This window comes from Acomys minous (assembly GCF_964271855.1).
Source record: "Acomys minous genome assembly, chromosome: 16".
Classification (NCBI taxonomy): Eukaryota; Metazoa; Chordata; class Mammalia; order Rodentia; family Muridae; genus Acomys; species Acomys minous.
This window is the reverse complement of record NC_140498.1, coordinates 3,350,639-3,377,769: the sequence shown is the minus strand read 5'-3', so window position 1 is coordinate 3,377,769 and position 27,131 is coordinate 3,350,639. Positions and strand designations below refer to the sequence as shown.

The following is a 27,131-nucleotide window of genomic DNA, read 5'->3' as shown; positions in this document are numbered from 1 at the left end:
AAGAGATGGACAATTTATTCCACATCACCTGAAGGCACAGACAAGGCCAAGTTGAGGAAGAGGGATGCAGAACTGGTCCCCAAATCATCCTTTGCTCATTTTTTGTCATGACAAGGGCAGATGTAGCTGTCGGTTGCTGGGGAGGATGCCGGTTGCTCATCGTTTTGCTTAGCAGGGTCTAGGCTCTCCTCCTGAGCGCAGGAGGTCTGGCAGGTACCCATCAGAGACTTTTCCACTCCATTGTTGCAAGCACCCTTGGGCGAGGAGCAGCTTGCAATCAGGCTCCAGAAGTTTTTATAATTGAGGTAGCAAAGGACCCCTAGTGAGAAAAACAAGAAAGGGGGTGAGGTGAGCCCAAGGGAAAGTTAAGACCCCATGGACTCTCGGGGTGGACCTGGGGCGGGGGGATTGCCTGCCCCTTCCCTCCACAGACTCTCTGCCCTGACCCTCCCACGTGCCTTCGTGCCCCACCCCAACACACACACTTACCACAAGTGAAATACAGGATGAACACCAGCCAACCAATGAAATAGCTCCAGCCAACAGGGACCGAGATGTTCTTCTTCAGCTCGTAGATCCAGAGGTTAGCGGGGAACAACATGAGGGTGAGGAAAATGAAGGCGACTGGGAGGCAGGAGTGGAGAAATCTTATTCTCACCTAAGAATCGCACAATGGATCTGCCTCATCGGCCGAGCTACAGCCGCAAACCACTTACACTGAGGAAATCATCCCCTCCCGTCTCCAGCAATCAGAAAACGGTGTACCTCCGTTCTCAGTTCTTTCCCCGCCCCCTAAGCCCTGACTCCACCCCTCCCCCACCCCCACCCCCAGATAAGAGGGAGACCGGCCCGGGACTATGTGGGTTAGGGAATTAAGGACCTTTTTCAGAGCTGGGGGGCACCTTCACAGAAGCTCAGGATGATTCCAATCAAGCCAAAGAAAGGCAGTCTCTCCAGGCGCGTCAGGTATGGCAGGTGCAGCCAGGTGGTGAGGGCAAAGCCCAGCCCCAAGGCCAGCATGAAACTTATCTTAACCACCCCAAAAATTGGATGGACTGTCCACAGCCTAAAAATGTCTTGGGGTGGGTGGGTGGGAGACAAAAATAGGGAGGAACTCAGGATTCACAAAAATGAAAGAAATACAAGTAAGTGAGCAAACAGGAGGAAACAGGTCATTCAGAACCAAAGAAATAATACCGCACAGGAGGGATCACGAAAGCAGACTCCTGATATTGGTAATTCCAACCATTTGATTAACTGGCTGAAAGCCAATGTGGTCGCCCACACCTATAGGCTGAGGCAACGGAATAGCCATGAGTTTAAGCTGCCTGGTTGTTTTACTGGCCAATATAGACTACAATACAATGTTTCTAAATAAATAAATAAATAAAAATAGACAGATGTGGTGGCTCATGCCTTTTAATATATCAACACGAGAGAGAGAGAGAGAGAGAGAGAGAGAGAGAGAGAGGCAGAGGTGGTCGGCTATCTGTGAGTTCAAGGCCAGTCTGGTCTACAGAGTGAGTTCCAGGACAGTCAGAGTTGCATACTAAGATCTTGAGTCAACAATAATGATAATAATAAAATTTTAAAAGCCCGGCATGGTGGTGGCATATGTCTTTAATCTCAGCATTCCAGAGGCAGAGGCAAGCAGATTTTTGTAAATTCAAGGCCAGCCTGGTCTATATAGCAAGTTCCAGGACAGCCAGGGCTACATAGAGGAAACTTATCTCAACAAATCAATACAAAAAAGTCAATAAGAAAAAAATAGAAAGAAGGGGGGGGGAGGGAATGACACAAATAGCAATTCTCAGAAGAAAAGTTAGCAAATTGTCAATGGATTTAGGAAAGATTTCAAAAGAAATCTTGTAAACACCATTATAATTTTAGACCCTGAAGCCTGGCCAGTTCCTGAGACTGGCTTCAAACCATCTTCCCCATTGTCCCAATGCAAAGTGTTTGGCTTATTTTGAAAGAGCCTGAGTTCATTAACGACTGTGCCATTGCTGTCCACGCCTTCCAGTTTGCTCCTTTTGTGAAAAAGCTGTGTTGTTTTCCAGACCCTTTACTCCGTTTTTCACTCCCAGGTCTCACTATAATCTGGCTAAAAGGAGCTAGATTCTTCCGGTAAACCTGTTCCAAGGGCTTGCTTCCACGTGATCAGAGGTGGGTGCAGGAACGGCCCTCCCCTTCTGTCACCACTTTTCTGTATTAGTTATCTACTCTACTCAGCACCGGGACTAAATACCCGGCAACAACTTAAAATGAGAAAGGTTGATTTTGGGCCCTGGTCACTTTGTTCCATCACAGTGGCAGGAGTGGGTGGCAAAAGCTGTGGAAAGCACAGATTCTTCACTTATCAGAAGACAGAAAGCAAAGCCAGGTGTGGTGGCGCATGCCTTTAATCCCGGCACTCTGGTGCCAGAGGCAGGCTGGAGTCTGAGTTCAAGGCCAGCCTGGTCTACAGAGCGAACGAGTTCCAGGACAGCCAGGGCTACACAGAGAAACCCTGTCTCAAAAACAACAACAAAAAAGACAAAATTGTTATATCCCTGTTTCCGCTCACGTGAAGGAGAAAGATGGTAAGGGACACCTAGACCTGGACATTTCTGAGGTGGTTGAAGGGACAACAGGAAACGAAACTCAAGTCAGAAATTAAGCAGCTGTGAGAATTCAGGGAAGGAAGGAATAAGGAAGCCAAACAATAAAAAGGAAATGCAGAGCTGTCCCAGAGGCGGGGCCTCAGGCCCGGAGGCGGGGCCCCAGGCTCAGAGGCGGGGTCCCAGCTCCAGAGAGGCGGGGCCTCAGGCCCGGAGGCGGGGCCTCAGGCTCAGAGGCGGGGGTCCCAGATCCAGAGAGGCGGGGCCTCAGGCCCGGAGGCGGGGTCCCAGATCCAGAGAGGCGGGGTCTCAGGCAGAAAGGAAAATGACAGGAAACTGGGGAATGGCAGCAAGGGAGCGTTCTGGGCTCTTCTCAGAGCTCTGGGTATGCAAACTAGAAGGAGATAGCAGCTCCCAGCTAAAAAATGATTTTATTTGGGAATGATCCTCTTAACACCCTTAAAGGAAGGACCTGACATTTTCTACTGGGTCGGGCAAACTGATTTGGGTCAAACCAAAGGAAGAAAACGACCCTGAGATCACCACGCCAGCAGAGAGCCATCTTGTAAGCCAAATGAAGATGGCTGACTGACGGGAGGGAACAAGGCGGTGGGGGCCCACCCGAGAGGTCAGAGGTCAAGGCAGGCTGGGGACCGTGGATGGAAAGAGGAAGGAACTCACCTTTGTCGTCCTCGGAGCAGCTTTTAGATATGCACACGTACAGGGGCCCCGTGGACATGGTGTGAATGGAGGTGTAAATTTTGTTGGTGACGTTTTTGGGGAAGCGCTGATGGAAGCGACTCCTGCAGGGGTACAGCCATTTCTTGGAGAAGACCATGACCAGAAGCACCAGGAAGGCCACCAGGCTGAACTCCGAGGCCACCACCTGGGCCATCCAGCGGGAGCTGTGTGTGATTTTCCACTGGAAGGGCAGCATGGAGTTGCGGCGGTACGCCATGAGCGAGCGCCTGTTCCTGCTGGAACAAGAGGCGGGAGTCCCGCACCAGCCCCTGTGCCCAGGCCACCCCTCCTCCGCCCTGCCTCCTGTGCCAGCCTCCTCTTCCTGCCTAGGCCTCCTATGCCTGCTCTCTCTCCCTCTCTGGGCCTTGGGTGTTGCTCCTCTGGCCCTAACACCCGCTAGTCCCTTTCCCTCCCCACACTCACCTGGCCCTTAGCTTCACAACATTTTCCTCAGTCAAATCAGCTTCCATCACAGGCCTAGTGTCCAAGGAAGAAAGGGGGCAGCGCTCTTTTCAGGCATCTGAGCTCCAGATCCAAGAGAAGGCCTCGCTCCATTCTGCTGAGCAGACCCTAACTGCCGTGGAATACTGCTGGGGAGCAGTGAGACGGGGGATGGGCCAAGGACTCAGCTCTAACCCTTTCTCAAAATTCTATTCCTTGCACTCCAGCCCCTGTGGACCAGATGATGCGTCTCTCTAGCTACTGTCCCCTTTACCTAAGGTGGTGATCTGAGAGACACACCCGCCCCTTTCCCAAATGCTGACAGTGGGGAGGGAGAAAGATGTGCCGCCAGGAAAAGACCCACATGCCTTCCTTCTCCCAAGCCCGTGCCAACCTTCCCACTGCTTCCTCAGTTTCTCCCATCTCACCTCTCGACTCAGTTCCAAATCAACAATGGTCAGTCTCTTCGTCCCTGTCTCTCAGCTCCCCACTTTCTCTTGACAGGTACTCTGGCCTGCGACTCACTAGATAGCCCAGAATGGCTGAGTGAAAAAAAAAGAAATGAAAAGGAAAGGACATGACTGCCCCTGGTGTGGTAGAGGAGGAAGTTTATATAGACAAAAGGGAGAGCACAGCCAGGGGCTGACGCATGGGGAGGGTCCAGAGTGGACGTGGCCCTGAACACGTGAGGAGAGGGGAGCCAGGTGCAGCAGCCAGGAGGCCAAAGGTTCAAAAGGAGCAGGTAGCAAAAGTGTTTGGATTATATAGGGAAGGGCAGCCCAGCCCCTGGGCTGGAGAAGTTTAGGGTAAGGGGGCTGGGTATGCCAGCCAGGAGAACCCTGTAACAGGTAGGGACTGAGGGATGCTGGGAGAACCTACAGGCCCTGTCTGCTTTGACATGTTAAATAGGCACCTCAGCCATTTTCCCCAGGTTTGAGACAAAGCAATGACCTCATGGACATCCTCTTGCCTCTGCCTCCCAAAATGCTAGGATTTTACAGGTATGAGATTCCATCCCTAGCCTCTTTACTTACTTTTTCCCCCCCTTTTCATCTTTACTTCTCAATCTGGTTATGGGGTCCACTTAGATCCAACATGGCTCAAATACAGATGACAAAAATGTATTGTAGTCAAACTGCTACTGATGGATCAGAGCCTCAGAACAGACCCGGGAGCTGAGCTGCAACCTTGAAGGGCAGTTGTACAGCATATTCAGAAGATGAAATCACAGGCACCTGTGCCAGCTCTTTGTCACATTTTCCCACCAATCAGGATAGGAGTAGGTCCCTGGGCCTGGGGACGTGAACTTAGTTTAACCTGCCAGCAAGATGGAGAAGTTGTCCTTGAGATGGCTGGACTCAGGCAACTGTCTCCTCACAGGTTGTCCCCGGGATGGCTGGCCTGGTTCACACCAGCTTTCAGTAAGTCCAGAGCTCTGCAGTTTGCAGTCCGCAGGTCCAGAGTAAGTCCGCAGGTGCTCCCTGCATGACGTTTGTCAGCCAGGTGGGAATCTGCCGAGACAAACGTAGAATAGAGACAGAGGTAAAATTTCCTAGTAACCAAGAAAGAGGAGGAACAGACAGTGCAGAAACTTAGGCTGTGTTTGTCTGGAGTCCACTTGATCTCCTGTCAAAACCAAAAGAAGAAGAAAGGAGGAGGAAGAGGAGGAAGAGGAGGAGAAGAAGAGAAAACTCAAAGCCCTGAGCTTACGACTGAGTAGAAAGCAGTGAGGGCTCCGTCAGCTCCTCAGAACTCCAGCGATCAATGTCAAAATTCTGGACTTTTGAAATCATAGTACAACAATAGAATAAAGGGAAGAAGAGAATTTGAAACATAGCTGGGCATGCTGGCGCACGCCTTTAATCCCAGCACTCGGGAGGCAGAGGCAGACAGTTCTCTGTAAGTTCGAGGCCAGCCTGGTCTACAAAGCTAGTCCAGGGCAGCCAGGGCTACACAGAGAAACCCTGTCTCAAAAAACCAAAAATAAATAAATAAAATAAAAGGCAGGAAAGAATGAAAGAGGACAGTTCAAGAAAGGAAATGTAATCTTAGCGGCCTCCAGCCCTGCAGTGGAATGTTTACGGAGTTACAGTGCACAAGGTAAACACTGCCTGATGAATTTCCACCGTTAGTGTCAACAGACAGACAAAGCTCGGAAGACGCATTAAAGACGACACAGTAAACACAGCAGCCTCCGCCTTGCCCAAGGAAAAGTCTGAAAGAGCGAGGCAGTAGAGCGTCAAGGGAAGGGTGGCAGATGTGGCATGGATCCCCTAAATGTCTCAACCCCTGACTAGAACAGGTAAGGGAGCTGTTTCAGGAGCTGGAGATGTTTTCCTGTGAGAGTCCAGGCAGTAACTGCCCAGGCCTTGCATGGGGCTGCAGCAACGGCTTGGTGGTTTAAAGCACTGACTGCTCTTGCGGGGAATCCAGGTTCAGTGTCCAGCGCACGCGCGATGACTCACAGATGTCCATAAGGGGTTCCACGCTGCCTCTGACACCCACTGCTACTACACATGTGGTGCACTGGCATGCATGAACACATAATTATATATATATATTTATATGTATGTGTGTGTGTTTGTGTGTGTGTGTGTGTGTGTGTGTGTGTGTGTGTGTGTGTATTCTTAGGCTTTTAAAATCAGGCTAGCATGGTCTGAAATCATCACTGTCAGCTGTTCCATTGTGTAAAACTTTGTTTCATAGCCTGGGGCCACACTTTGCCCTCTCCAATCCTGTCAGTCACCTACAGCTCCCCCTGGTCCTGGTTGTCTCCAGTTTGGCAGGCCTTTCCTCTCTCACTTCCTTATGTCTTTCTTAAGTGTGTCTTGGGTTCACCTCCCCAGGACTTCTGGGGTCAACTTCTGGGGAACCCAAATAATGGCAGGTGGGAACTACCATTCTTTGCACTGGTTCTGGCTGAGTAATTTACTCAAGGCACAAAGGCAGCAAGTAGTGGAGTCCGCATTTGAATCCAGAAAGTTCCATTGGAAATCTCTAGATATATCAAAGTGCCATGGAAGATCAGCAAATGGGAGGATGGAGACAGTGGTCAGAGGCGTCAGGGCCTTCCGCCCAAGGATGAGAGAAATTCTGGAGAGCGGTGGGTAGGATAAGCGCAGCCCTGGGGAAATGACTCTGGCACAGTGACGTAGATAGGAAGTCACAAATGTTCTCATCACCTGAACTTAACAGAGAAGCAATGCAAGGCCACCAAGACCCTAAAGGACCCGTGGATATACCTGTCTAACATAGGAGACACCTGGTCAGGAGCCACGACCTAGTAAGTGGGAACAGCAAGCTATTTTGTGCTTTACACTGTAATCATGGTATAATAAAGATTCTAATTCAAAACTTGAGGTGAATTATAAGAGCTGACAAGACAGCTAAGTCATTAGAGTGGTTGGCTGTGCAATCCTGGCAGCCTGAATTTGATCCCCAGAACCTACTTAAAGGTAAGAGCAGAGGACTATCACCTGACCCCCACACAGTGCCCCTTCCAATAATAATATGTAATATTTATTTTTTAAACATCAATTATTGGGGCTGGAGAGATGGCTCAGAGGTTAAGAGTACTGTCTGCTCTTCCAGAGGTCCTGAGTTCAAGTCCCAGCAACCACACGGTGGCTCACAACCGTCTGTAGTGAGATCTGGTGCCCTCTTCTGCTGTGCAGGTGTACATGCAAATAGAGCACTGTATGTATAATAATAAATAAATCTTTGGAAAAAAAAGATCAATTATCCCCAGGCGATGGTGGTGCACACCTTTAATCCCAGCACTCGGGAGGCAGAGGCAGGCAGATCTCTGTAAGTTTGAGGCCAGCCTGGTCTACAAAGTGAGTCCTGGACAGCCAAGAGAAACCCTGTCTTGAAAAAACAAAATGAAAAATAAATAAATAAATAAAAAGATCAATTATGCCAGGTGGTGGTGGCACTTGGGAAGCACAGGCAGGCAGATCTCTGAGCTGTAGGCCAGCATGGTTTACAGAGCGAGTTTCAGGATAGCCAAAGTTACACAGAGAAACCCTGTCTCAAGAGAGAGAGACACAGAGAGGGGGTGGGAGAATATACATAAAAGTAAATCTAGCCAGGTGGTGGTGCACACCTTTAATCCCAGCACTCAGGAGACAGAGGCAGGAGGCAGGTAGATCTTGGCAAGTTCTAGGCCAGCCTAGTCTACAAAGTGAGTCCAGGACAGCCAAGACTACACAGAGAAACACACCCCCCTCACCCCCTACCCTCCCACCCCCCCCAGCCCCAACCACCACCCCCCCAACCACCCCCACCACCCGTCTTCAAGAAAAAAAATTTTTTCTCACATAGAGCACAAGGTGGGTGCAAGCTGTCTCAGAGGAGGGGTCCTGCTCTGCTCAGGCTGGCGTCGCACACCTACGCTTAAGTGATCCTCTTACCTCAGCCTCCCAGGAAGCCAGGACTACAGGTGCATGCGATCAAACCAAACTTCTGTTGCTACAGGTAAGACATCTCTGCCTGGTTTACAGAAGGAGTTCCAGGACAGTGGAGCGACACAGAGAAGCTCTGTCCTTGGAGAGGGAGAGAGGGAGAGAGGGAGAGAGGGAGAGAGGGAGAGAGAGATTCCCAGAGCTATGGACTTTGATAGATTAAGTTTCTGTTTTTGTTTTGGCAGCTGATGCTGTGCTGAGTTTTATGACCTGCACTGCTCTTCCATCATGGAGTCAGTTGTGCTAAGGTCTGGGGGCCTGGTCCATCGCAGCAAGAGCCTTTCCGTACGGAGGCATCTCATTTGGCCTATATGTAATATTTCTGGGTTCGATACCAAATTTCAAAAGAAAGATACACTGATTATTAGCCCAGCTTGGAGCAGTTGTTCATTTCTTGGCCTATTTGTCCTGAGCACAAATATGGCTTCTGCAGCAATGTATGGGGATCCATCCTGGGGTGACAGCAATGTATGGGGATCCATCCTGGGGTGACAGCAATGTATGGGGATCCATCCTGGGGTGGCAGCAATGTATGGGGATCCATCCTGGGGTGACAGCAATGTATGGGGATCCATCCTGGGGTGACAGCAATGTATGGGGATCCATCCTGGGGTGACAGCAATGTATGGGGATCCATCCTGGGGTGGCAGCAATGTATGGGGATCCATCCTGGGGTGGCAGCAATGTATGGGGATCCATCCTGGGGTGACAGCAATGTATGGGGATCCATCCTGGGGTGGCAGCAATGTATGGGGAGCCATCCTGGGGTGACAGCAATGTACGGCCTCTGGGGATCCATCCTGGGGTGGAGGGAACAGCCAGCATTCAAGACGAGTTTAACACATTCTGGGTGAGACTTCCCTAACCCCCAGACACTGAACATGCCTGTCCCTACAATTGTCCCTTGATTCCCAACACCCTGACCAAGTTCTGTCAAGCGCCTGCTGTCACAGACATTTCGCTTAACCCTGACCAAGTTCTGTCAAGCGCCTGCTGTCACAGACATTTTGCTTAAACGCTTTCTCCTCTTGGAAGCAGGTCTTTTAGTTTGGCTTCTTACGCACCCCCAACAGCCTAAGCTATTAACTTTAAGGGTCCTAATCAGGAGACAGGATTCTAACTGCAGGTATAAAGAAAAGCTAACAGCTGACCCTGCAAACCTGCCTACCTCAGGGCCCCACAGTCTCCTCATGATGGCCGGGAGAGCTCCCACCAGGCCTTGCCTTTTAAAGTTCCACCACTTCCCAGGAGTGCTACCCTGAGGAGTAAATTTTGTGTGTGTGTGTGTGTGTGTGTGTGTGTGTGTGTGTGTGTGTGTGTGTATGTGTGTGTTTTGAGACAGGGTTTCTCTGTGTAGCCTTGGCTGACCTGGACTCTTTTTGTAGACCAAGCTGGCTTCGAACTCACAGAGGTCCACCTGCCTCTGCCTCCGGGAGTGCTGGGATTACAGGCGTGTGCCACCACGCCCGCCAACCCCTCAATTCTTAATTGCTCAAGGAGATTCACTAGTAGGAGAATCAGCATTTGCTAGCTCCAGAGGCAAGGTCCACGAGCCCTCCTTGCCCTGGCCCCAGCATCTTCCCAGTGGGGTAACCCAGCCATGACCAAGGCCATCCTTGCCTTACCAAGCAGCACGTCATCAGAGAGATTTTCCCATTTGGTATCTGAGCAGGTTGGCAATATAATTTCCTAGGAGGATTTCAATGATCGCTCTTAAGCCATGTATCTATCTTACCCCCACGGAGTTACAGTTTGTAACTGGACGGTCTGACCACAGACATTGTATTATGCCATGTTTTGTCTTCTTCGTGCCTCCTCAGAAAGCAAACGTTTTGTTTGTTTGTTTTTCGAGACAGGGTTTCTCTGTGTAGCCCTAACTGTCTTGGACTCGCTTTGTGGACCAGGCTGGCCTCAAACTCACATCGGTCCGCCTGCCTCTACCTCCACCTCCCGAGTGCTGGAAATAAAAGCATACGCCACCACCACCCGGCTGCAAACTTGGCTTTTAGATCTAATTCTAGTATTCACGGAAATATCAGACAAATGTCTTGAAGATGGCGGTAAAGTGGATTTGGTATTTCATGTAGACCAGGTTCATCACCATCTTGCAGGAACGGTGACGCGAGAGGGCGCTGGAGGGAATGAGACCGAGACCCGTGTGCACAGCGGCGCGATCTGACGCTAGCTTAGCGGGAGACGCAGCCACGCCGGCCCAACTGTAAAGAACACGAACCTTAGCGGGGCGTGGTGGCGCACGCCTTTAATCCTAGCACTCGGGAGGCAGAGGCAGGCGGATTGCTGTGAGTTCGAGGCCAGCCTGGTCTACAAAGTGAGTCCAGGACAACCAAGGCTACACAGAGAAACCCTGTCTCAAAAAACCAAAAAAAAAAAAAAAAAAAAAAAAAAAAAAAGAACACGAACCTTCCCCAGATCCCAAGAAATAGCAACATCAATGGCATAGGTATAAAAGCGCCGAACCTGCCCTCTGTTAAAGAAAATATTTAAGGGCTGGAGAGATGGCTCAGTGGTTAAGAGCAGAGGTCCTGAGTTCAATTCCCAGCACTCAGGAGGCAGCAGCAGGTAGATCGCTGTGAGTTCGAGGCCAGCCTGGTGTACAAAGTGAGTCTAGGTTATACAGAGAAACCCTGTCTCAAAAAACCCAAAAATAAATAAATAAATAAAATACAAAAATTAAAAATAAAAAGGGGCTGGAGAGATGGCTCTGTGGTTAAGAGCACTGGCTGCTTTTCCAGAGGACCCGGGTTCAATTCCCAGCAACCACATGGCAGTTCACAACTGTCTGTACCTCCAAGAGCTGACACCCTCACACAGACTTACATGCAGGTAAAACAGCGATGCATGTAACATAAAAATAAATTAATTTAAAAAAAAAAAAAGAAGCCGGGCGTGGTGGCGCATGCCTTTAATCCCAGCGCTCGGGAGGCAGAAACAGGTGGATCACTGTGAGTTCGAGGCCAGCCTGGATTACAAAGTGAGTCCAGGACAGCCAAGGCTACACAGAGAAACCCTGTCTCAAAAAACCTAAAAAAAAACAACAGAAAGAAATTGAACATTATATGTATGTGTTTCTTTTCTAAAATGCATTTTATTTGCATTTCCCCATATAAAACCATATTGTAGACCACTGCTCTTTCAAGCCTTGAAGAGCCTCAGAAAGATGCCACCATCTCACGTGGCCAGCACTTTGCTGAGTGAACACTGAGGACATGCCGAGTGCCCTTCTGCCTTCAAGACCCCAGAGTCATCACACCTCCCCTAGTCTTCACGGCAGCTTCTGTCTGGGCAGCTTGTCATAGATAAAGGGACAGTACTGCACAGTTGTGAAAGAAAAGCCTTTGACCAGGCCTGGGCCCCGCCCCCAGCAACTGTCTGCTTCACCTCCTTTGCCGGCATCACGCAGGACAGGCTCTCAGCCGCAGAAACCGCAGTTGAGGTTGGGCAACCAGCTGCACCAGCTTTCTAATCCCTCCTGAATCTGCCCTTCTGTTTCTGAGAGGATAGAGGCCCAGCATGGTCACCGGCTGCTTGAGGGGATAGAAGCCCAGCACGGTCACCGGCTGGCCGGCTGGCCAGGGACGCAGCTTGTTCTGCAGCCTGAGGCTGAGGCGGGCGGACATCACGAGGACACCTCAAGCTGGGAGACGTGGGGGGCGGAGGTCAGTGCCTGGGATAGGAAAAAGTCCACAGACTGCAGAGGATTCTGCATCCCAGATGTTTGGTTCCTTGTGCCTTCTTTGCCAGGCCACTGGCTGCTTCATTACGTCACCCTTCAACTGTCATGGAACCCAGAGAGAGACAAGAGACCCAGAATCCGTGGCGTCCATCCACAGTCCCAGCCTCTGGGCAAGCTACACTCTACTCTCCTTTAGAACTCAGGGCAAATGATTTCTTTGGAGAAAATAACAGGAAAAATGTGAGATGAAAAAAGAAATATACGTTTTCAGTCACTGACAGGAGTCTCTCTCTCTCTCTCTCTCTCTCTCTGTTACACACACACACACACACTCAACACAATTGCCTTCCTATATACATGGACACAAATGCAAACATGTCCTCTGAGATGCACTCTTGGTTCTTCTAGAAGAAAGGAAGTGGTTTGAAAGGGCACAGGAAACATCCCAGAAACAGAAGTATCGGATTAATGTTTCTTCCTATACTCAAAAAGCAGGACCAGTGGCTTGTGAAGAGCCAAGTTGGGTGACTACTGATTTCCTGGGCCCAAATCACCATCTCCTTGGGCTGATGGGTCCCGGCCCATCCCTGCTTCCAACAGGACTACTCCAGTGATGCCATTTCTCAATGCCCCGGCTTTGTCTTCCTAGGTTGTGACCATTCGGGGATACTTGAGAGCCAGGGCCTCAGCCTTGGCCACTCTGTACTTAGCTCCTGACTCTGCTGGCAACACATTCAAGCAATCCTCGTTCTTTCTTGTTGTCCTGGGCTCAGATGGCCTTGTCCATGAGCTCCTCTGTCTGGAAGCTCTATCCCTATTGGCTGCCACGAGAGGTAGTGTTTCCACTGACAGCAAATAGGTAGATGGATGAGTGGACGGACGGATGGATGGACAGGTGGGCAGACTTTGTCTTCTGCATGCTGCTGCCAGTGTCCCAATCTGTGCCCCTCCCTAGGCTGCATTAGGGTTGAGGGGTGTCGGGAGTGTCTGAAGAGGGTCCCGCAGCCTCAAGGAGCTTCTGATGCTGGCGAAGATGCTTTCTCCTCTCATGTTCTCCTGTGACCTCACACACCAGTTGGGCAGGGAAGGCTCCAGGAAGCCCCTTGAGCCAACCTGGGGCAGAAGGAAAGAAAGGCTTGTGTGGAGCAAGGACAGAAGCCAGGTGGTGGGGTGTGGCGGGGGGAGGTCTCAGGGACATGGCGGGTTGGAGACTAGCGGAAAAGCCCAGAACACTCCATCTCAGCCACTATTGCTCCTGGAAGGGATGTCAGCATCCGAGAGGATGTGTGTCAATTCTATGCTGGGTCCTGCAGTGACGACTCACGTTACTCAATCAGAAGAGCCTCTGAGCCGGAGTTAAGAGAAACTGGTGCTCTTCCAGAGGACCTGGTTCAATTCCCACCACCCCCATGGTGACCCACAACCATCAGGAACTCCAGTCCCAAGGGCTCCAGTGCCATCTTCTGACCCCAGCAGGCGCCAGGCACACACATGTGCACAGACATACAGGCTGGCAAGACACTCATATACATAAAATAATAAAACAGATGAATCTTTAAAAACTTAAATAGGGCCGGCCGTGGTGGTGCATACCTTTAATCCCAGCACTCGGGAGACAGAGGCAGGTGGGTCTCTGTGAGCTCGAGGCCAGCCTGGTCTACAAAGTGAGTCCAGGACAGCCAAGGATACACAGAGAAACCCTGTCTTCAAAAACAAAAACAAAAACAAAAAACCCAAAACAAAACAAAACAAACAAAAACTTAAATAATGAAGAAAAATAAATCTGAAAAAAGAATCCCTTCGGGGGACGGAAAGATCCTGTCTCTGTGGCCTGATTTGCTCCCGCCCCCCTTCCCGGATGAGCCTCGGCCCAGGGGCCTCCTTACACCTCCTCTCCTGCACAACAGGAACCAGGCCTTCGCTGTACAGTCCACCTGCTCTACGCCCCCTCCAGACACTGGCCACGCAGACTGAGCCACCTCTGCCAAGCTCACACCTTGCCTCCTAGTGAGGTCTGTCTCCCCGAACCCTAGAACCCCCACCTTCCTTACTCCTTTTTTCATTGCGCCCCACCCCTTCCCACATACTACATATAATTTATACTTATTTATCCCATTTAGACCTGTTTTGTTTGAGACAATGTCCTGCTATCTAGTTCTAGCTGGTTCAGAATTCACTATGTAACCCAATCAAACAAACAACCTCCCCCGTGCTGGAAGTGGGAATAGAAGCCACTACTGGATTTATTTTATTTTATTTTATTTTTGAGACGGAGTCTCAGGCAGGCAGTGGTAGCCCATGTCTTTAATCTTAGCACTTGGAAGGCAAAGGCAGGTGGATCTCTCTGAGTTCAAGGTTAGCATGGTCTATGGAGTGAGTTCTAGGACAGCCAGAGCTACACAGAAAAAAACCTATCTTGGGAAAACCAAAACAAACTGTGGCTGGAGAGATGGCTTAGAGGTTAAAAGTACTGACTGTTCTTCCAGAGGTCCTGAGTTCAGTTCCCAGCAACCACCTTGTGGCTCACAACCATCTATAATGAGATCTGGTGCCCTCTTCTGGTGTGCAGGCGCACCTTTGGGCAGAACACTGTATACATAATAAACAGGGGCTGGAGAGATGGCTCAGTGGTTAAGAGCACTGTCTGTTCTTCCAAAGGACCTAGGTTCAATTCCAGCAACCACATGGCAGCTCACAACTCCAGTTCCACAGGATCTGATATCCTCCTACCAATGTACAAAGTAAAATTAAATAAACTATTTTTAAAAAAACAAATAAATATGGATCGCTGTGAGTTTGAGGCCAGCCTGGTCTACAAAGTGAGTCCAGAACAGCCAAGGCTACACAGAGAAACCCTGTCTCAAAAAACAAAACAAAACAAAAAATAATAATAATAATAAAAATAAAATTAAGTATATGCCACCAGGGCCAGGGTGTGGCTCCTTAGTGCAGCATTTGCCTATCATGCGTAAGGCAAGGACTAGAGGCCAGCACTGCCAGGAGGAAAATCAAACATTAGTGTTTGGCTCATGCTGCTCAATAAATATTTCCTGAATGATTACATGAAAGGCTCCCTCACCTTCAGGATTCTTGTGCAGATGCTTTCGGGGGCCCTTGGGCTCCAGACTTTGCCCCTCAGGCTTGGACGGTGTAGACGGCTCTGTACACAGCTCTTGGGAGCACTCTGGTGAAGGAAGTGTGGGTACCGTTTCAGTTGGACCCTGTTTCCTTTTAGTTGCCATCCTGAATTCCCCCTAAGACTCCTGTTTCTTCCCCTCCGCCTTTTGAGAGGTACTTACCACAGTCCTCATAGATGGTGTCTGAGGAACAGGGAAGGGGACCCGGGGTGGGAAAGGCTCCCAGCCAGCGCTGCATGTCTGACCTAGTGGTGAACAGGGGAGGGGGTTCACGGTTGGCCCCGGGCTACTCCTCGGAGAAGAAACAGGGACGTCAGAGGAGAGAGAACAGCAGTAGAGTACGTACGCAGTGTGAAAGGTCAGGTGAGGGTCCTATGGGTGGCTTGCTTGTTTGCATGTTTTGTTTTGTATTTTTGTTTTGTTTTGTTTTTCCAGGCAGAGTTTCTTTGTGTAGTCGTGACTGTCCTAGACTTGCTTTATGTCGACGCTGGCCTCGAACTCCACCTGCCTCTGCCTCCCAAGTGCTGAGATTAAAGGCGTGCGTGCGTGCGTGCGTGCGTGCGTGCGTGCGCCACCACAGCCTGGCTTTGTTTGCATGTTTTGATAAGGCCGCCCAGTCTCCCCAGGGCTCAGATAAGAGAGGCATGCTGCCATGATGGTTGGTTGTCTTCGGCAGTGCTGGGGTTTGTATCGAGGGTCTGGTGCCTGCTAGGCCAGCGCTCTACCAACCCCCAAGGCTGTCCTCACGACTCACAGAGAGGCGGCTTGCAATAGCCTGTGGGTGGGGCGGCCCTGATGGTTGCTGAGAAGCGAGAGCCGGAATGTAGGGGGTCCGGATGGGTCAGGAACCTGCTGGGCCTGCACCAGGGAGCGATGGGCATAGTCCAGAACCTGCAGCCGCTGCCCACTGCCCGGGGAAGAGGGCGTTCAGAGGAGAGCCAGGCGTCCGTCGCGCTGGGTGCCTCTTCCCCACCCCGGCTCCGCCTCCCTCCACTCCCACGCAGGACTCACCTCTTGGGCTGAGTGATGAGCAGCAGGTCACTGAAGAGCAGCAGGCAGAGGGGAGTGAAGCGGGGGCGGGAGGTGAAGAGCACACCACCCCTCCGACACCCCAGCTCCGTCAGCTCCCCCTGCAGCTCCAGGCGTCTTGACCAGGAGACCAGCGGTAGAGCCTGTGGGGGGCGGGGGCGGGGAGAGAGAAGGGTCTAACCTCGGCAGCATGGTGAGGAAAGGCCAAATGGAGAGTCTGGGCAGGACTAACCTTGACTTTGTGGAAGCGCAACCTTTGGGTGAGGCGGATCAGCTCTTCGGTCTGCTTCATGCGCCCCACCTCAAGGCTGCAGCGCTCAATGATCTGGTGAGGAAAGTGGAGTCACGCATCCCAGTGGCCGTCTGCCCCTCCCACCTCCCCTCTACCACTTGGCACCTCTTTCCTCCTCCACTTCCGCCCTGCCCACCTTGCTCACAGCACCCAGTGCCTTCTGGGCATTCTCCTGACGACTGGACCCCTCCTCTGTCTGGCTTAGGATATTCTGGAAAACAAGGAGGAAGGGTGACTGAGTCCTTCGTGCCCCTGAGATTCTGAGGTGCTGCGGACCCCGCCCAGTTTTACCAAATAATTCCCTTTAGGGTTCACAGGGCCACCCAGATAACCCTCAGCAAGGCCATGAGACCTACCGTTTACCAGCTGCCAGAGCCTGAGCAAGCCATGTTACTGCTCAGAGCCTCAGTTTCCCCATTTATAAGATGGAGCTGATACCTACTTAGCATTCTGAGGATTCTATGAGATAATATATACAAGGACTCTGGGCACCCATAAATGCGGGGGGGCCGGGGAGAGGGGTGTTGCTTTTATATAACCAGCCTAACAGTATAGCAGGGCAGTTAGAAATGCCTGGATTCCTGTTTATTTTATTTTTAGTGTGTATGTTTTTCTGAAACAGTATTTTTTGGTTTAGTGGGGGGTTTTGTTTTTGTTTGTTTTCTGCTAAGCAGCCCTGGCTGGCCTTGAACTCTGAATCCTTCTGCCCAAGCCTCTGGAATGCTGGGAGTACAGGCATGAACCACCACACCTGGTTCCATCCATTATTTTTTGCATGAATTAAGCCAAATTATTCAAACTGCACCTCAGTCTCCTCCTTTATAAAAGTCGTGTAAATAATGGCTCCTGTCCTTGTACACTTATCCCTGGGGCTACACAACCATAGAGCGCTCAGCACTGGGCCTCAAAGGACACACCCAGCACTCCCTGAGGTAGGACGGTGTTACTGTTCGCATGCTGTCTGCACAGAAGCCAGACAAAGCTGAATAAAACTAACAGAAGCTGGCTAGAAGCTCCGTGGTAGAACACTTGTTCAGCATGAGTGAGGCATCAGCTCCATCCTCCAACACATGAGAAGAATTCAATGTTTTTGTTGTTGCTTTTCTGAGACAGGGTTTCTCTGTGTAGCCTTGGCTGTCCTGGACTTGCTTTATAGACCAGGATGGCCTCAAACTCACAGTGATCCACCTGCTTCTGCCTCCCAAGTGCTGGGATCAAAGGTCTGCGCCACCACGGCCTGGCTGAGGAGAATTAAATTTAAAAAATAAAAATAACAAAAGATAGTCCGGAAACACAAGAAGCTGAGGCAGAAGACTGCAAGTGTGAGGCTGGCCTGAACTTTGTAGTAAGTTCTAAAAAACAACAACAACCAAACGCAAACTGTAAAACAATAAACAAAACAAACAAACAAACCAAAAAAACCAAAGCCAGATGTCTCAAAACAAAGAAGAAAAAAAAAAAGAAAGAAAGAAAACAATAGTTTTCACATTAAGATTCTAATACTAGTCCAGTGTAGTGGCGCACACCTGTAATCCCAGCACTCAGGAGGCAGAGGAAGTCGGATCTCTGAGTTCGAGGCCAGCCTGGTCAAGTCCAGGACAGCCAAGGCTACACAGAGAAACCCTGTCTTGAAAAGAAAAAGAAAAGAAAGGAAGAAATATTGGAAGGCTGAAGGGATGGCTCAGCAGTTAAGAGCGCTCAGTGCCTTTTCAGAGGACCCAGGTTCAGCTCCCAGCAGTCACACGGTAGCTCACAACTGACTGTAACTCCAGTTCCAGAGGATACAACCCACTTTTCCAGCCTCCACAGGCACTAGGCACACATGCGACACACATATATACACGCAGGCAAAACATACATAGAAAATCAAAATATATAAATACATTGTAAAATTCCAATATTAGGTAAGTTAGTCGAAGGGGCGTCTATACTTGGGGTTGAAAGGCGTTTCTCTGGCTCAGAGGGTAAGAGCTTTTGTGGGACCAAGGGAGAGAACTCGAGAACTGATTCCTGCGATGTGTCCTGTCATGGCACAGTGGGGAAAGGCAGATCTCTGAGTTCAAGGCCAGCCTGGTCTACAAAGCCAGTTCCAAGACAGCTAGGACTACACAGAAACTCTTTCAAAAAAATAAGAAAAAAAAATGCCGAGTGTAATGGTGCACGCCTGTAGTCCCAGCACTCGGGATGCAGAGGCAGGCAGATCGCTGTGAGTTCGAGGCCAGCCTGGTCTACAAAGTGAGTCCAGGACAGTTAAAAACCAAAAACCAAAAACCAAAAAAAAAAAAAAAAAAAATCCTCTCAAAACCCCATTTTTAAATCCTACTTTTTTTTTTTTTTACATTTATTTTACTTGCACTGGAGACTGTATCCAAGGCCTTCTTTGTACATGCTGGGCATGCTGTCTACAGTTCTCCACTCACCACGCAGCCACCAGCAAAATCCAATTTTATAGATACATTATATACAGTATTTACAGTGGCCCTCTGAAGTCCACAAACACTGGAATATCTGAGGTTTGTTTTTTGTTTGTCTGTCTTCAAGACAGGGTTTCTCTGTGTAGCTGTTGGCTGTTCTGGAACTCACTCTATAGACCAGGCTGGCCTTGAACTCACAGAGATCCACCTGCCTCTGCCTGCTGGGTGCTGGGCTGTAAGGCTTGCGACACCACCACCCAGCTTAAAGTTTGGTTTTCATTCCTCCCCCAAACCATTGTTTGTTCCTTTGGAGATCTCAACTAGTTTGAGACTGAGTGGAAGGAAGTATCCAGAAGGCTTTCTCTAAACCAGTCTGCCCACTGAGGAGCTGAGGGCAGGCCTGAGCCAGGACGCTAACCTGCAACAGCATCCGGAGGCGGGTGATGCGCTGGAAGGGCAGCAGCAGAAAAGAAGGCAGCGGGAGGCGCTCACATTTGGGGAGGCTCTGAAGCTTTCTCAGCTCCGCGGAGAAGCGCATGTTTGTGTCCCTGAGAAGAAAGCCCAGATGCTTAGGGACTCCCTGAAGGTCGGCCAGGAGCCCTGCCAGGAGCTCTGGCCTCAGCCTTAACAGGTTTCCACAGGCTCCGCCTCCACCTTTGGGATACAGAAATGCCCTTCTCCATAGTTTTACTTTTATAATTTCAAGGACCCAACACCGTTAAGTGGAATGCTCCAGAAACAGACAATTCATACATTTCAAATGCTTTTCTGACTAGCAGAGATAAAAATCGAAAGGCGCCCCACCCTATCTTATCTGGGACAGCAATAATCAGTCCTTTGTCTGGTGTATCCGTGTGTATGCGCCACCCGCCCATTAGACCTGGTAGCTGTCCTGCTTATCAAACTGACCACGGTGGCGTCAACGGAGCTGCATCCAAGTAATTCTTACTGTACTTACTAATGTCCATAAAGTGCGAGCATAGTGATGCCGACAATTTTAGCACATTATATGGATCTAAGTTTTCTGTTTTATTGTTAGCTACTGTTAGTCTATTCCTGGGCCTAGTTTGTAAATTATTTTCGTAGATATGTACATATAAGGCTCAGCTCTACACACTGGTGTTCTTGGGAACGCATTCCGGGGAGAAAGGAGAAAACCGCGGTCCTCACAGAAGTCGGCTGTAGGTCTCCTCCTGGTACTGTTGGTTCCGTACGTAATCCACGTACACTGTGAAAGGGCCGACGGCGTGGGCGTGCACCACATCACACAGGTCACTGATGTGTGGGGAGGAACGGACACGAGACAGTAGTGTTCCTAGAAACCTGAGAGCACAGAGGAAGCAATTAAGGGGACAGAAGCTGGGCACGGTGGCGCACACCTATAATCTCAGCACTTGGGAGGCAGAGGCAGGTGGATCGCTGTGAGTTCGAGGCCAGCCTGGTCTATAAAGCGGGTCCAGGACAGCCAAGGCTACACAGAGAAACCCTGTCTCGAAAAACAACAACAAAAAAGGGGGACAGAAAGCCGGGCGCAGTGGTGCGCGCCTTGAATGCCTGCATTCGCTATGAGTTCAAGGCCAGCCTGGTCTACAAAGTGAGTCCAGGACACCAAGGCTACACAGAGAAACCCTGTCTCGAAAAACCAGAAAAAAAAAAGGGGGGGGGCACACAAAGAGTCTGGTTTTCCAGGGTTTTCAGGAGAGTGCTGAAAACTAACTGGGTTTATGGAAAGATCTAGAAGAGGAAGAAAGCTAAGGGAGGTTGTTCAACAGCCCAAGGCCCAGATTCCTAGGAAGACAGGGCCCCACTGACCGCTCACTGACACCCTGGACGCGCTGCACATTGGAGAAAAGCGTGTGGTGATCCCTAGGTGTGAGTGTGTCCCGGAGAGCCTGGCTCAGGACGAAGGTGTCAGTCAGCAGCCTCAGGGAGCGCAGGTAGGAGGCTTCTGAGGTCACCACCTCAAACAGGCTCTAGACAGGGGACAGGGCCACAGTAGAAAGGCCAGCCACCTCCCACCTGCCCTAGTACTCAGGCCACGTGCCCTCCCTGCCCCCAGCCCAGCCATCTCAGTCCCACACAGGCGCCCACCTCCTGCATGCGCCTTTCCTCCGGGCTTAGACTCTCTAAGAGACCGCTGGCTCGCACAGCTGGGAGCTCCTGCCACAGGGTGTTTCGAGGTCCGGGGAGCCTGGAGAAGGTGGGCGCTTCTCCGGGATTAGCTGGAGAGGGACCCCCATCCTCACCCACGCCCCACAGCTCCTCTGACAGCACAGCTGCTCGGTACGTCTGGTATAAAGGTTCTGGAAGGTAGACAGAGCACGACGTCAGGGAAGTCCAGGGAGCAGAACCCTCCCCTCCTGCCTGTCACAGCAGAGACCCACCGTCCTGCAGAGGCAGCTCCCACTGCTGCTCCCTCAGCCCTTCGGGTCCTTCCTCATCCCTGTGGAGAAAGAAAGGAAGCCATGTGAGGGGTGGTGGTGGTGGTGTAATTCCCCTGGTACCAGAAGAGAGAGACACACATTGTGTGGAGGGAGCTCCCCAGATCAAATCCCATGTGTTCCTATGTGCCTGTTGGAGGGGAGGCCCTGGGCAAATCAGGCCCTAAACACTCCTGCCACATCAACTAGCGTGAAGCAGATGCTTTCCGGCCCCTCCCTCTAGCCGGCTCGCAGCGCTGCCTTGTCTGGACAGCTCTGGTAGCATCTTCTGGTTGCCAGCCGTTCATTCACTCAAGGTAAAAGCTGCTGCAGTAAATATCCTCTAAGCAAACGGACATGCCCAGATGATTATGTCTGATTAAAAAAACATACCTAGATGATTACTTCTGATTAAAAACAAAAAACAAAAAAAAAAACCAATCTAAGATGATTAGCAAGCCTGGACAGCGTAATAGGTGGCCATGGTTGCCAAATGGTTTTGCCAACCATCATTTTAACAGAGGGCTTGAGAAATGGCTCAGCGGGTAAGAGCCTGCGCTACTTTCGCAGAGGGATCCAAATTTGATTCATGGCGTCCACATCAGGTGGCTCATAACTGCCTGTAACTCAACCTATGGAGGGGGTTGGGGATCAGTGGGCCCTTACACATAATTAAAAAGAAATTTTAGCCAGGCATGGCTCTCTATGCCTTTAATCCCAGCACTAGGGAGGCAGAAGCAGGAGGATTCATATGAGTTCAAGGCCACGCTGGGCTACAAAGTGAGTTCTAGGGCTGTTACACAGAAAAACCCTGTCTGGAAAAAAAACAAACAAAGAAATGAAAAATAAAAAAATAAATATTAAAAATGTGTTTTACCCAGGCGTGGTGGCGCACACCTTTAATCCCAGCACTTAGGAAGGCAGAGGCAGGTGGATCACTGTGAGTTCAAGGCCAGCCTGGTCTATACAGTGAGTCCAGGACAGCCAAGGCTACACAGAGAAACCCTGTCTGAAAAAAAATTAATATAAAGTCACAATAAGAAAATTAAAGTAAGGCCGGGCGTGGTGGCGCACACCTGTAGTCCCAGCACTTGGGAGGCAGAGGCAGAGGCAGGCGGATCACTTTGAGTTCGAGGCCAGCCTGGTCTACAAAGCGAGTCCTGGATAGCTAAGGCTACACAGAGAAACCCTGTCTTGAAAAACCAAAAAAAAAGAAAAAAGAAAAAAGAAAAGAAAATCAGAGCTTGGCCCTGCCTTTTGGGGTTTGTTGCTTTGCTTTGCTGTTGGTTCATTGTTGTTGTTTTGAAAATGAACTGTGAAACTATTCCAGGCCGGCCTGGACTCCTGATTTCCCTGCCTCGGTGTGCTGAGTGCTGAGATTAGAGCTGTGCCACGTAGCCTGGCCTGCGGCCAGAAGTTCTGCACGACTTGCCTCACTAGCCGGATGGGACAGAGGCGTGCTTAGCCCTATTTCTAAGGGAAAGACTCCGAGACCCAGGAAAAGATAATGTACTAAAGGTTTCATGACTAATAGGGAGAGAGGTCAGATTAAAATCCTGGGCTCCTTGTCTCTGGAGTCCTGGCTCCCCCTGCCCCCCCATACCTGAGTAAGCTAGTATTCCTGGGGATCTGAAGGTTAGCGACCCTAGGTGAGAGCACGGTGAGGTGAGAGGAGAGGGGAAGCCTACGTGGGGAGTTCGGAGTTCGGTACCTTTTCTCCAGGGCTACAGGAGGAGCATGCTGAGGAATTTCTTCAGGTCTGTCCCCTGGAGAGAAAACCCAGAGTGACCAGAACTAATCTCAGCCTAAGACACCGAGCCTCAGCGCTGCCCCATCCCCCCACTCCCCACCCCCATCTCCAAAACTACCACTCCCCAGAGCAGCAGCTGGGAGAGAAAAAAAGGAGAAGTCCAAGCCACCGTGGGATTGTAGATGGCTACCCAAGTCCCACCCCCCCCAACCCCCCCCCCCCCAAAGCCCAGCGATCCTACCAACTCCAGGCGCCACGTCCCCTCCCTCCCCTCCGCGTCCTGAACTCTCAGGTCTTGCACCTGTTTGGATTCCATCTTCTGAAGGCAGTTCCAGGTCCGGCTGTGGAAGCTCCTCAGAGGTGCTGGTACCCTGTCTGACTCTAGTTGGCTTGGGCGGCTTGAGGGGAGGTAGGAGTTTGCGCTCGGCGGTGGAGCGGTAGGATGTGAGGACAACAGGAGGGTGGCTGATGACTGGAGCGTTGATGCGGGAGCGTGAGGCTCGGAGTGGGGATGCCCGGCAGGGCGCCCTGAGGATGTCCTCAGTACTCCCCACAGGCACCCATCGGAGCTCCAGGCCAGGCTTTGCTACGTGGCAAACACAGGGGCAGCGTGGCGGGCAGGCCAGGGCAGCGTCTGTGGCAGAAGAGGTTGCCTAAGGAGCATTGCCCATCCCGTCTACAACTCTACCCCACATCAAGGGCTAACCCAGGCTATCTACAGGTCTCCTCCACCGCCACGGTCCGCGCACTCTGAGAAACGCAGAAAACGGATTTCTCAAACGCAAAATCTACATTAGAAATTCTAGCCTTAGCCTTAGCCGGGTGGTGGTGGCGCGCACACCTTTAATCCCAGCCTTCGGGAGGCAGAGACAGGTGGATCGCTGTGAGTTTGAGGCCAGCCTGGTCTACAAAGCGAGTCTAGGACAGCCAAGGTTACACAGAGAAACCAAAAAGAAAGTCTAGCCCTTCAAAGTCTACAGTCTACAAACATGGAAAACAAAGAGCTACGTTGAGGCCGCCCAACCGCAGCATAAGCTTACCTCCGGGAGCGCCGTTCTCCTGCGACCCGGTCCCGGGAAGGGCGACTAGGGGGGTCTCTCTCTCCCCATTCACGTCCGCGCTCCCTTGGGAGCATCGCTCCAGAGAGTCTGAGGACCTGGCCTTGCCGTCAGCCCCCCATTCAAACTTGCCCGCCAGCCTGCGAACCGTGCCAGGGGCCGAGGCCGAGCCATCCTGGAGAGGCACAGGGAGCGAGGGCAGCGGTGTTCGGGGAGACCCCGAGGGCTTGGGTGGGGGTACAGGAGAGCAGGGAGCCGGCTCCGGGGAGGCGGAGCGCCGGGACACTGGGCTGGGACTGGGTGTGCTGGAAGGTGAGTCGGAAGTCTGAGAATCCAGGCTGGCTCTAGAAGCCGAGGGGGGTAGAAGGGCAGAGGGCTTCAGGGAAGCGGTGGGGGGTTCCCAGAAGATGGAGGTGCACATCGGAGCCGAAGGGGCATCGTTGGAAATCTGAGGACATGCTTTCGGGGAGGAGCCATTGTGAGGAGGCCCAGGCGAGTGTGGAGCTCTGTGGCGAGAAGGGGGCCGGGGGCGGATGATCCGAGGGGGCTTCAGGGTAGGGGGTGTGGCTGCAGGAAGAGACTGCGCTGACATCGTCTTCTGAGTGTTTCCGAGAAGTGGAGTGTTCTGAGAAAGTCATCCCTGAGGAGGGTGGAGGGAGAAAGTGGCCCTCAGTGTCTCCCCTGGTGGGTGGACTGGGGCCATGTTTTTGAGTGGAGATTGAAGGCTGGTGCACTTCCCTCCTTTTTTCCCCTCTTCTATGCGTTTGTTTGTTTGTTTTTTGGGTTTTCGAGACAGGGTCTCTATGGTAGCCTTTGGCTGTCCTAGACTCGCTTTTTAGACCAGGCTGCCCTCGAACTCACAGCGTTCCTCCTGCCTCTGCCTCCCCAGTGCTGGGATTAAAGACGGCGCCACCACACCCCAGCCTAGTTTTTCCTTTTTAAAGATAAGGTCTCTCATTAGGCATCGCAGACTGGCCTCATACTTCTGATCCTCCTGCCTCAGCCTCCCTCCGAAGCGGAGCGCTGCTGGGATTACAGACCTGTGCCCGCAATGCCCAGCTTTTGTGTGTTTTGACATTCGCTGGGAGTCAGGCCAGAGGACACAGCGGGGCTAAGGACAAGCAGTTGGGGAGTATGGGGTGACAGAGAACCAGTAAGGCGCAGCCAGGGGAACTCAGCTTGCTGGTTTAACCAGTGTGTGTGTGTGTGTGTGTGTGTGTGTGTGTGTGTGTGTGTGTAGGGGTTTATAGTCCTGGACGAGTGGGGCTTGGGTGTGCCGTGGGTGAGGGGGGTGAATCGTGACGTGTCACGGATGCACCGAGAAGTGAGTGGCTGTGGCCCGCGTTCTGTGGTTCTGTGGCGGCTGAGCTGAGGGATGCATCACTGTTTCCCGGCTCCGGCTGCCCCTCCTCCCCCTCCCATTTCCCAGTTCCTCTCTCCCGACTGACTCTCCCTCCCTTTCCGGATTATTTTTAGTCTCCTTTTCCTGCCATGAAGATTCCTGGAGCCTCTGACCCCAGGAGACCAGGGGGCCCCAGCCTGGTCTCTTCTGCTCCCCATCCTGGTTCCTGCCGCACCTAGGTCTGGTCACAGAGAGAGGCTCCAGTGGGACGCTGGGTCCTGTCTGGATGCCAGGGAGGTGGCCGCAAGCCGGGCCGAAGCACAGGACCAGTGGTCCTGGGACGCTGGGTCCTACGCTTCTCTTCCTCTTGGGGACAAGGAGGGTGGGGGACCAGAGCTCGGACACAAGAGTGCCCCTAAGTTCCCTGGAGCAGTCAGAAGTCATAGCCTTCCAGGTCCCAGGTTAGGTTCTTGAGAAAAGATGGGTAGCGGGGACCCCTTAGATCACAGCTCGCTCAGTGGCCCCTACATGCTGCCAGGAAGCCAACCCTTCAGTGAGGTCACCCAAGCTTGCCCTCCTGTTCCCAGCCTCTGCCCCTTCCGCGAACCCACTCTTCCCCCGTCCCAGGGACCTGCATTTCACTTCCTTGCCTGCTCCAGACTCAGGCGGTTTACAGGGCCCGGATAGTGGGAGGCCCCAGGCACTTACCCTCCAGTTCCCTCCACTCTCAGTCACCTCCTCGGGCTGTGTGAGTAGGGGCAGGAAACAGGAATCCGATCCTCCTCCCAACCGGACGACACCCCCCTCAGCCGCACCACGGTGCTCCACATGCGCACACCGGGCCTAGAGGATGGGAGGAATCCCGCACCCAAGGTGTCCGAGGTTTGAAAAGGCTGGAGGCCAGGTATGGAGGGAAGAGGCTGCTTTGTGACACCCCCACCTCCACCCCGCCTTCACCTGTTCTGCTGTGTGGCGGGGTTGGAAGAGGATGGGGTGGCCCTGGCAAGCCAGGCTGGCGATACAGTGCGGCATGCCCATCCGCGTGCCTCCCTCTTAGCTAAGGGATGTCTGGCCGTGGCTCCTACCACTTGAATAACTGTCTATCACCCCGATTTCCAACGGATTGCCTTGGGGTGAGCCAAGCACACTTCGCACCGAGGGAGGGAACCTCTCTTCATTCCGCCAACCCCCTGCCATCTGCAGAGGACCCCCCCCACCCCAGGAATTTACCTTTATGGTTTGAAGGGGTTTCTGTTTTCGGCCTATCTTCCTGTCCCCTTGGAGCACCAAATGCCTGCACCAAGGTCTGTAACTCCAAATAACTGTTCCTGAGTCTTTGGGGCGGGAACTGAAGGCCTAGATTTCCATCTCCACAGAGGAAGCTGGTTCCTCCGCCCCACCCAGCCATTGTGTCAGGCCAGGAGAGGTGGGGAAGGGGGGTCTTGCAGATTTGCAGGGTGACCTGCCGCCCACTCTTCTTTATTCCTAGTTTCTCTTGACTCCCAGTCCCTGCCCCACTGGGAGGCTCCCACAGTGATTGTCCCAGAAGTCAACGCGTGCCTGCGGGGAAAGGGAGACAGGTTGTGGAGTCTGCACCTCACACACAACACACACCAGATACCTTTAATTTCCTCTCTCATTGGGAAACTGAGTCCCCAGGGCTGGGAATGTGTCATAAAAACAACTGAAAGGGGTGGAAGTGAGCCACACCCCAGCCTGGGAGGGATAGTGGTGGGAGTTGCAGGGGCAG

At 51.8% G+C, this 27,131-nt stretch overlaps 2 protein-coding genes and 1 long non-coding RNA gene across 16 annotated transcripts; 1 reads left to right on the top strand and 2 right to left on the bottom strand.

Annotated features, from left to right (window-relative positions):
* ODF4 (outer dense fiber of sperm tails 4) lies at positions 1–8,179 on the bottom strand. 7 transcript variants are annotated; one of them, XM_084761558.1, is made up of 8 exons: positions 8,102–8,179; positions 5,100–5,293; positions 4,211–4,324; positions 3,765–3,928; positions 3,282–3,577; positions 903–1,076; positions 490–624; positions 1–319 (listed from the first exon to the last, which is right to left on the bottom strand). In XM_084761558.1, the coding sequence occupies exons 4-8, from the start codon at positions 3,809–3,811 to the stop codon at positions 96–98; spliced, it is 876 nt and encodes a 291-aa protein (XP_084617684.1). In that variant the 5' UTR covers positions 3,812–3,928; positions 4,211–4,324; positions 5,100–5,293; positions 8,102–8,179; the 3' UTR covers positions 1–95. The 7 variants fall into 7 exon arrangements, with proteins under 7 accessions (XP_084617684.1, XP_084617683.1, XP_084617686.1 ...); XM_084761557.1 differs by lacking the exon at positions 8,102–8,179 and adding an exon at positions 5,493–5,513; XM_084761560.1 differs by lacking the exon at positions 8,102–8,179 and having other exon boundaries at positions 3,282–3,574; positions 5,100–5,486.
* Positions 7,757–12,197, top strand: LOC311585879. The gene is made up of 3 exons (XR_014775378.1): positions 7,757–7,965; positions 8,106–8,258; positions 11,387–12,197. It is a non-coding gene; the product is annotated as an uncharacterized lncRNA (long non-coding RNA).
* On the bottom strand, positions 11,332–27,131 carry ARHGEF15 (Rho guanine nucleotide exchange factor 15). 8 transcript variants are annotated; one of them, XM_084761542.1, is made up of 17 exons: positions 26,612–27,131; positions 26,090–26,274; positions 24,022–24,679; positions 23,283–23,615; positions 22,943–22,997; positions 21,196–21,254; positions 20,903–21,114; positions 20,624–20,784; positions 19,982–20,134; positions 19,230–19,359; positions 16,534–16,608; positions 16,338–16,430; positions 16,088–16,248; positions 15,831–15,934; positions 15,240–15,321; positions 15,019–15,145; positions 11,332–13,052 (listed from the first exon to the last, which is right to left on the bottom strand). In XM_084761542.1, exons 3-17 carry the CDS (start codon positions 24,629–24,631, stop codon positions 12,891–12,893), a joined length of 2,517 nt encoding a protein of 838 aa, XP_084617668.1. In that variant the 5' UTR covers positions 24,632–24,679; positions 26,090–26,274; positions 26,612–27,131; the 3' UTR covers positions 11,332–12,890. The 8 variants fall into 8 exon arrangements, with proteins under 8 accessions (XP_084617668.1, XP_084617662.1, XP_084617663.1 ...); XM_084761536.1 differs by having other exon boundaries at positions 15,831–15,983; positions 26,612–27,128; XM_084761537.1 differs by having other exon boundaries at positions 15,831–15,983; positions 26,090–26,224; positions 26,612–27,128.

Coding starts and splice junctions, on each gene's coding strand:
- ODF4 (XM_084761558.1), bottom strand. CDS start 3,811: ATGGAAGCTGATTTGACTGAGGAAAATGTTGTGAAGCTAAGGGCCAG. Junction 3,578..3,764: donor GTTGTGAAGCTAAGGGCCAG/GTGAGTGTGGGG, acceptor CTCTTGTTCCAG/CAGGAACAGGCGCTCGCTCA. Junction 625..902: donor CATCCTGAGCTTCTGTGAAG/GTGCCCCCCAGC, acceptor CCTGCCTCCCAG/TCGCCTTCATTTTCCTCACC.
- ARHGEF15 (XM_084761540.1), bottom strand. CDS start 24,631: ATGTCAGCGCAGTCTCTTCCTGCAGCCACACCCCCTACCCTGAAGCCC. Junction 20,135..20,623: donor GTCCAGGGTGTCAGTGAGCG/GTCAGTGGGGCC, acceptor CTGTGCTCTCAG/GTTTCTAGGAACACTACTGT. Junction 19,360..19,981: donor GAGACCTACAGCCGACTTCT/GTGAGGACCGCG, acceptor CTTTCTTCTCAG/GGACACAAACATGCGCTTCT.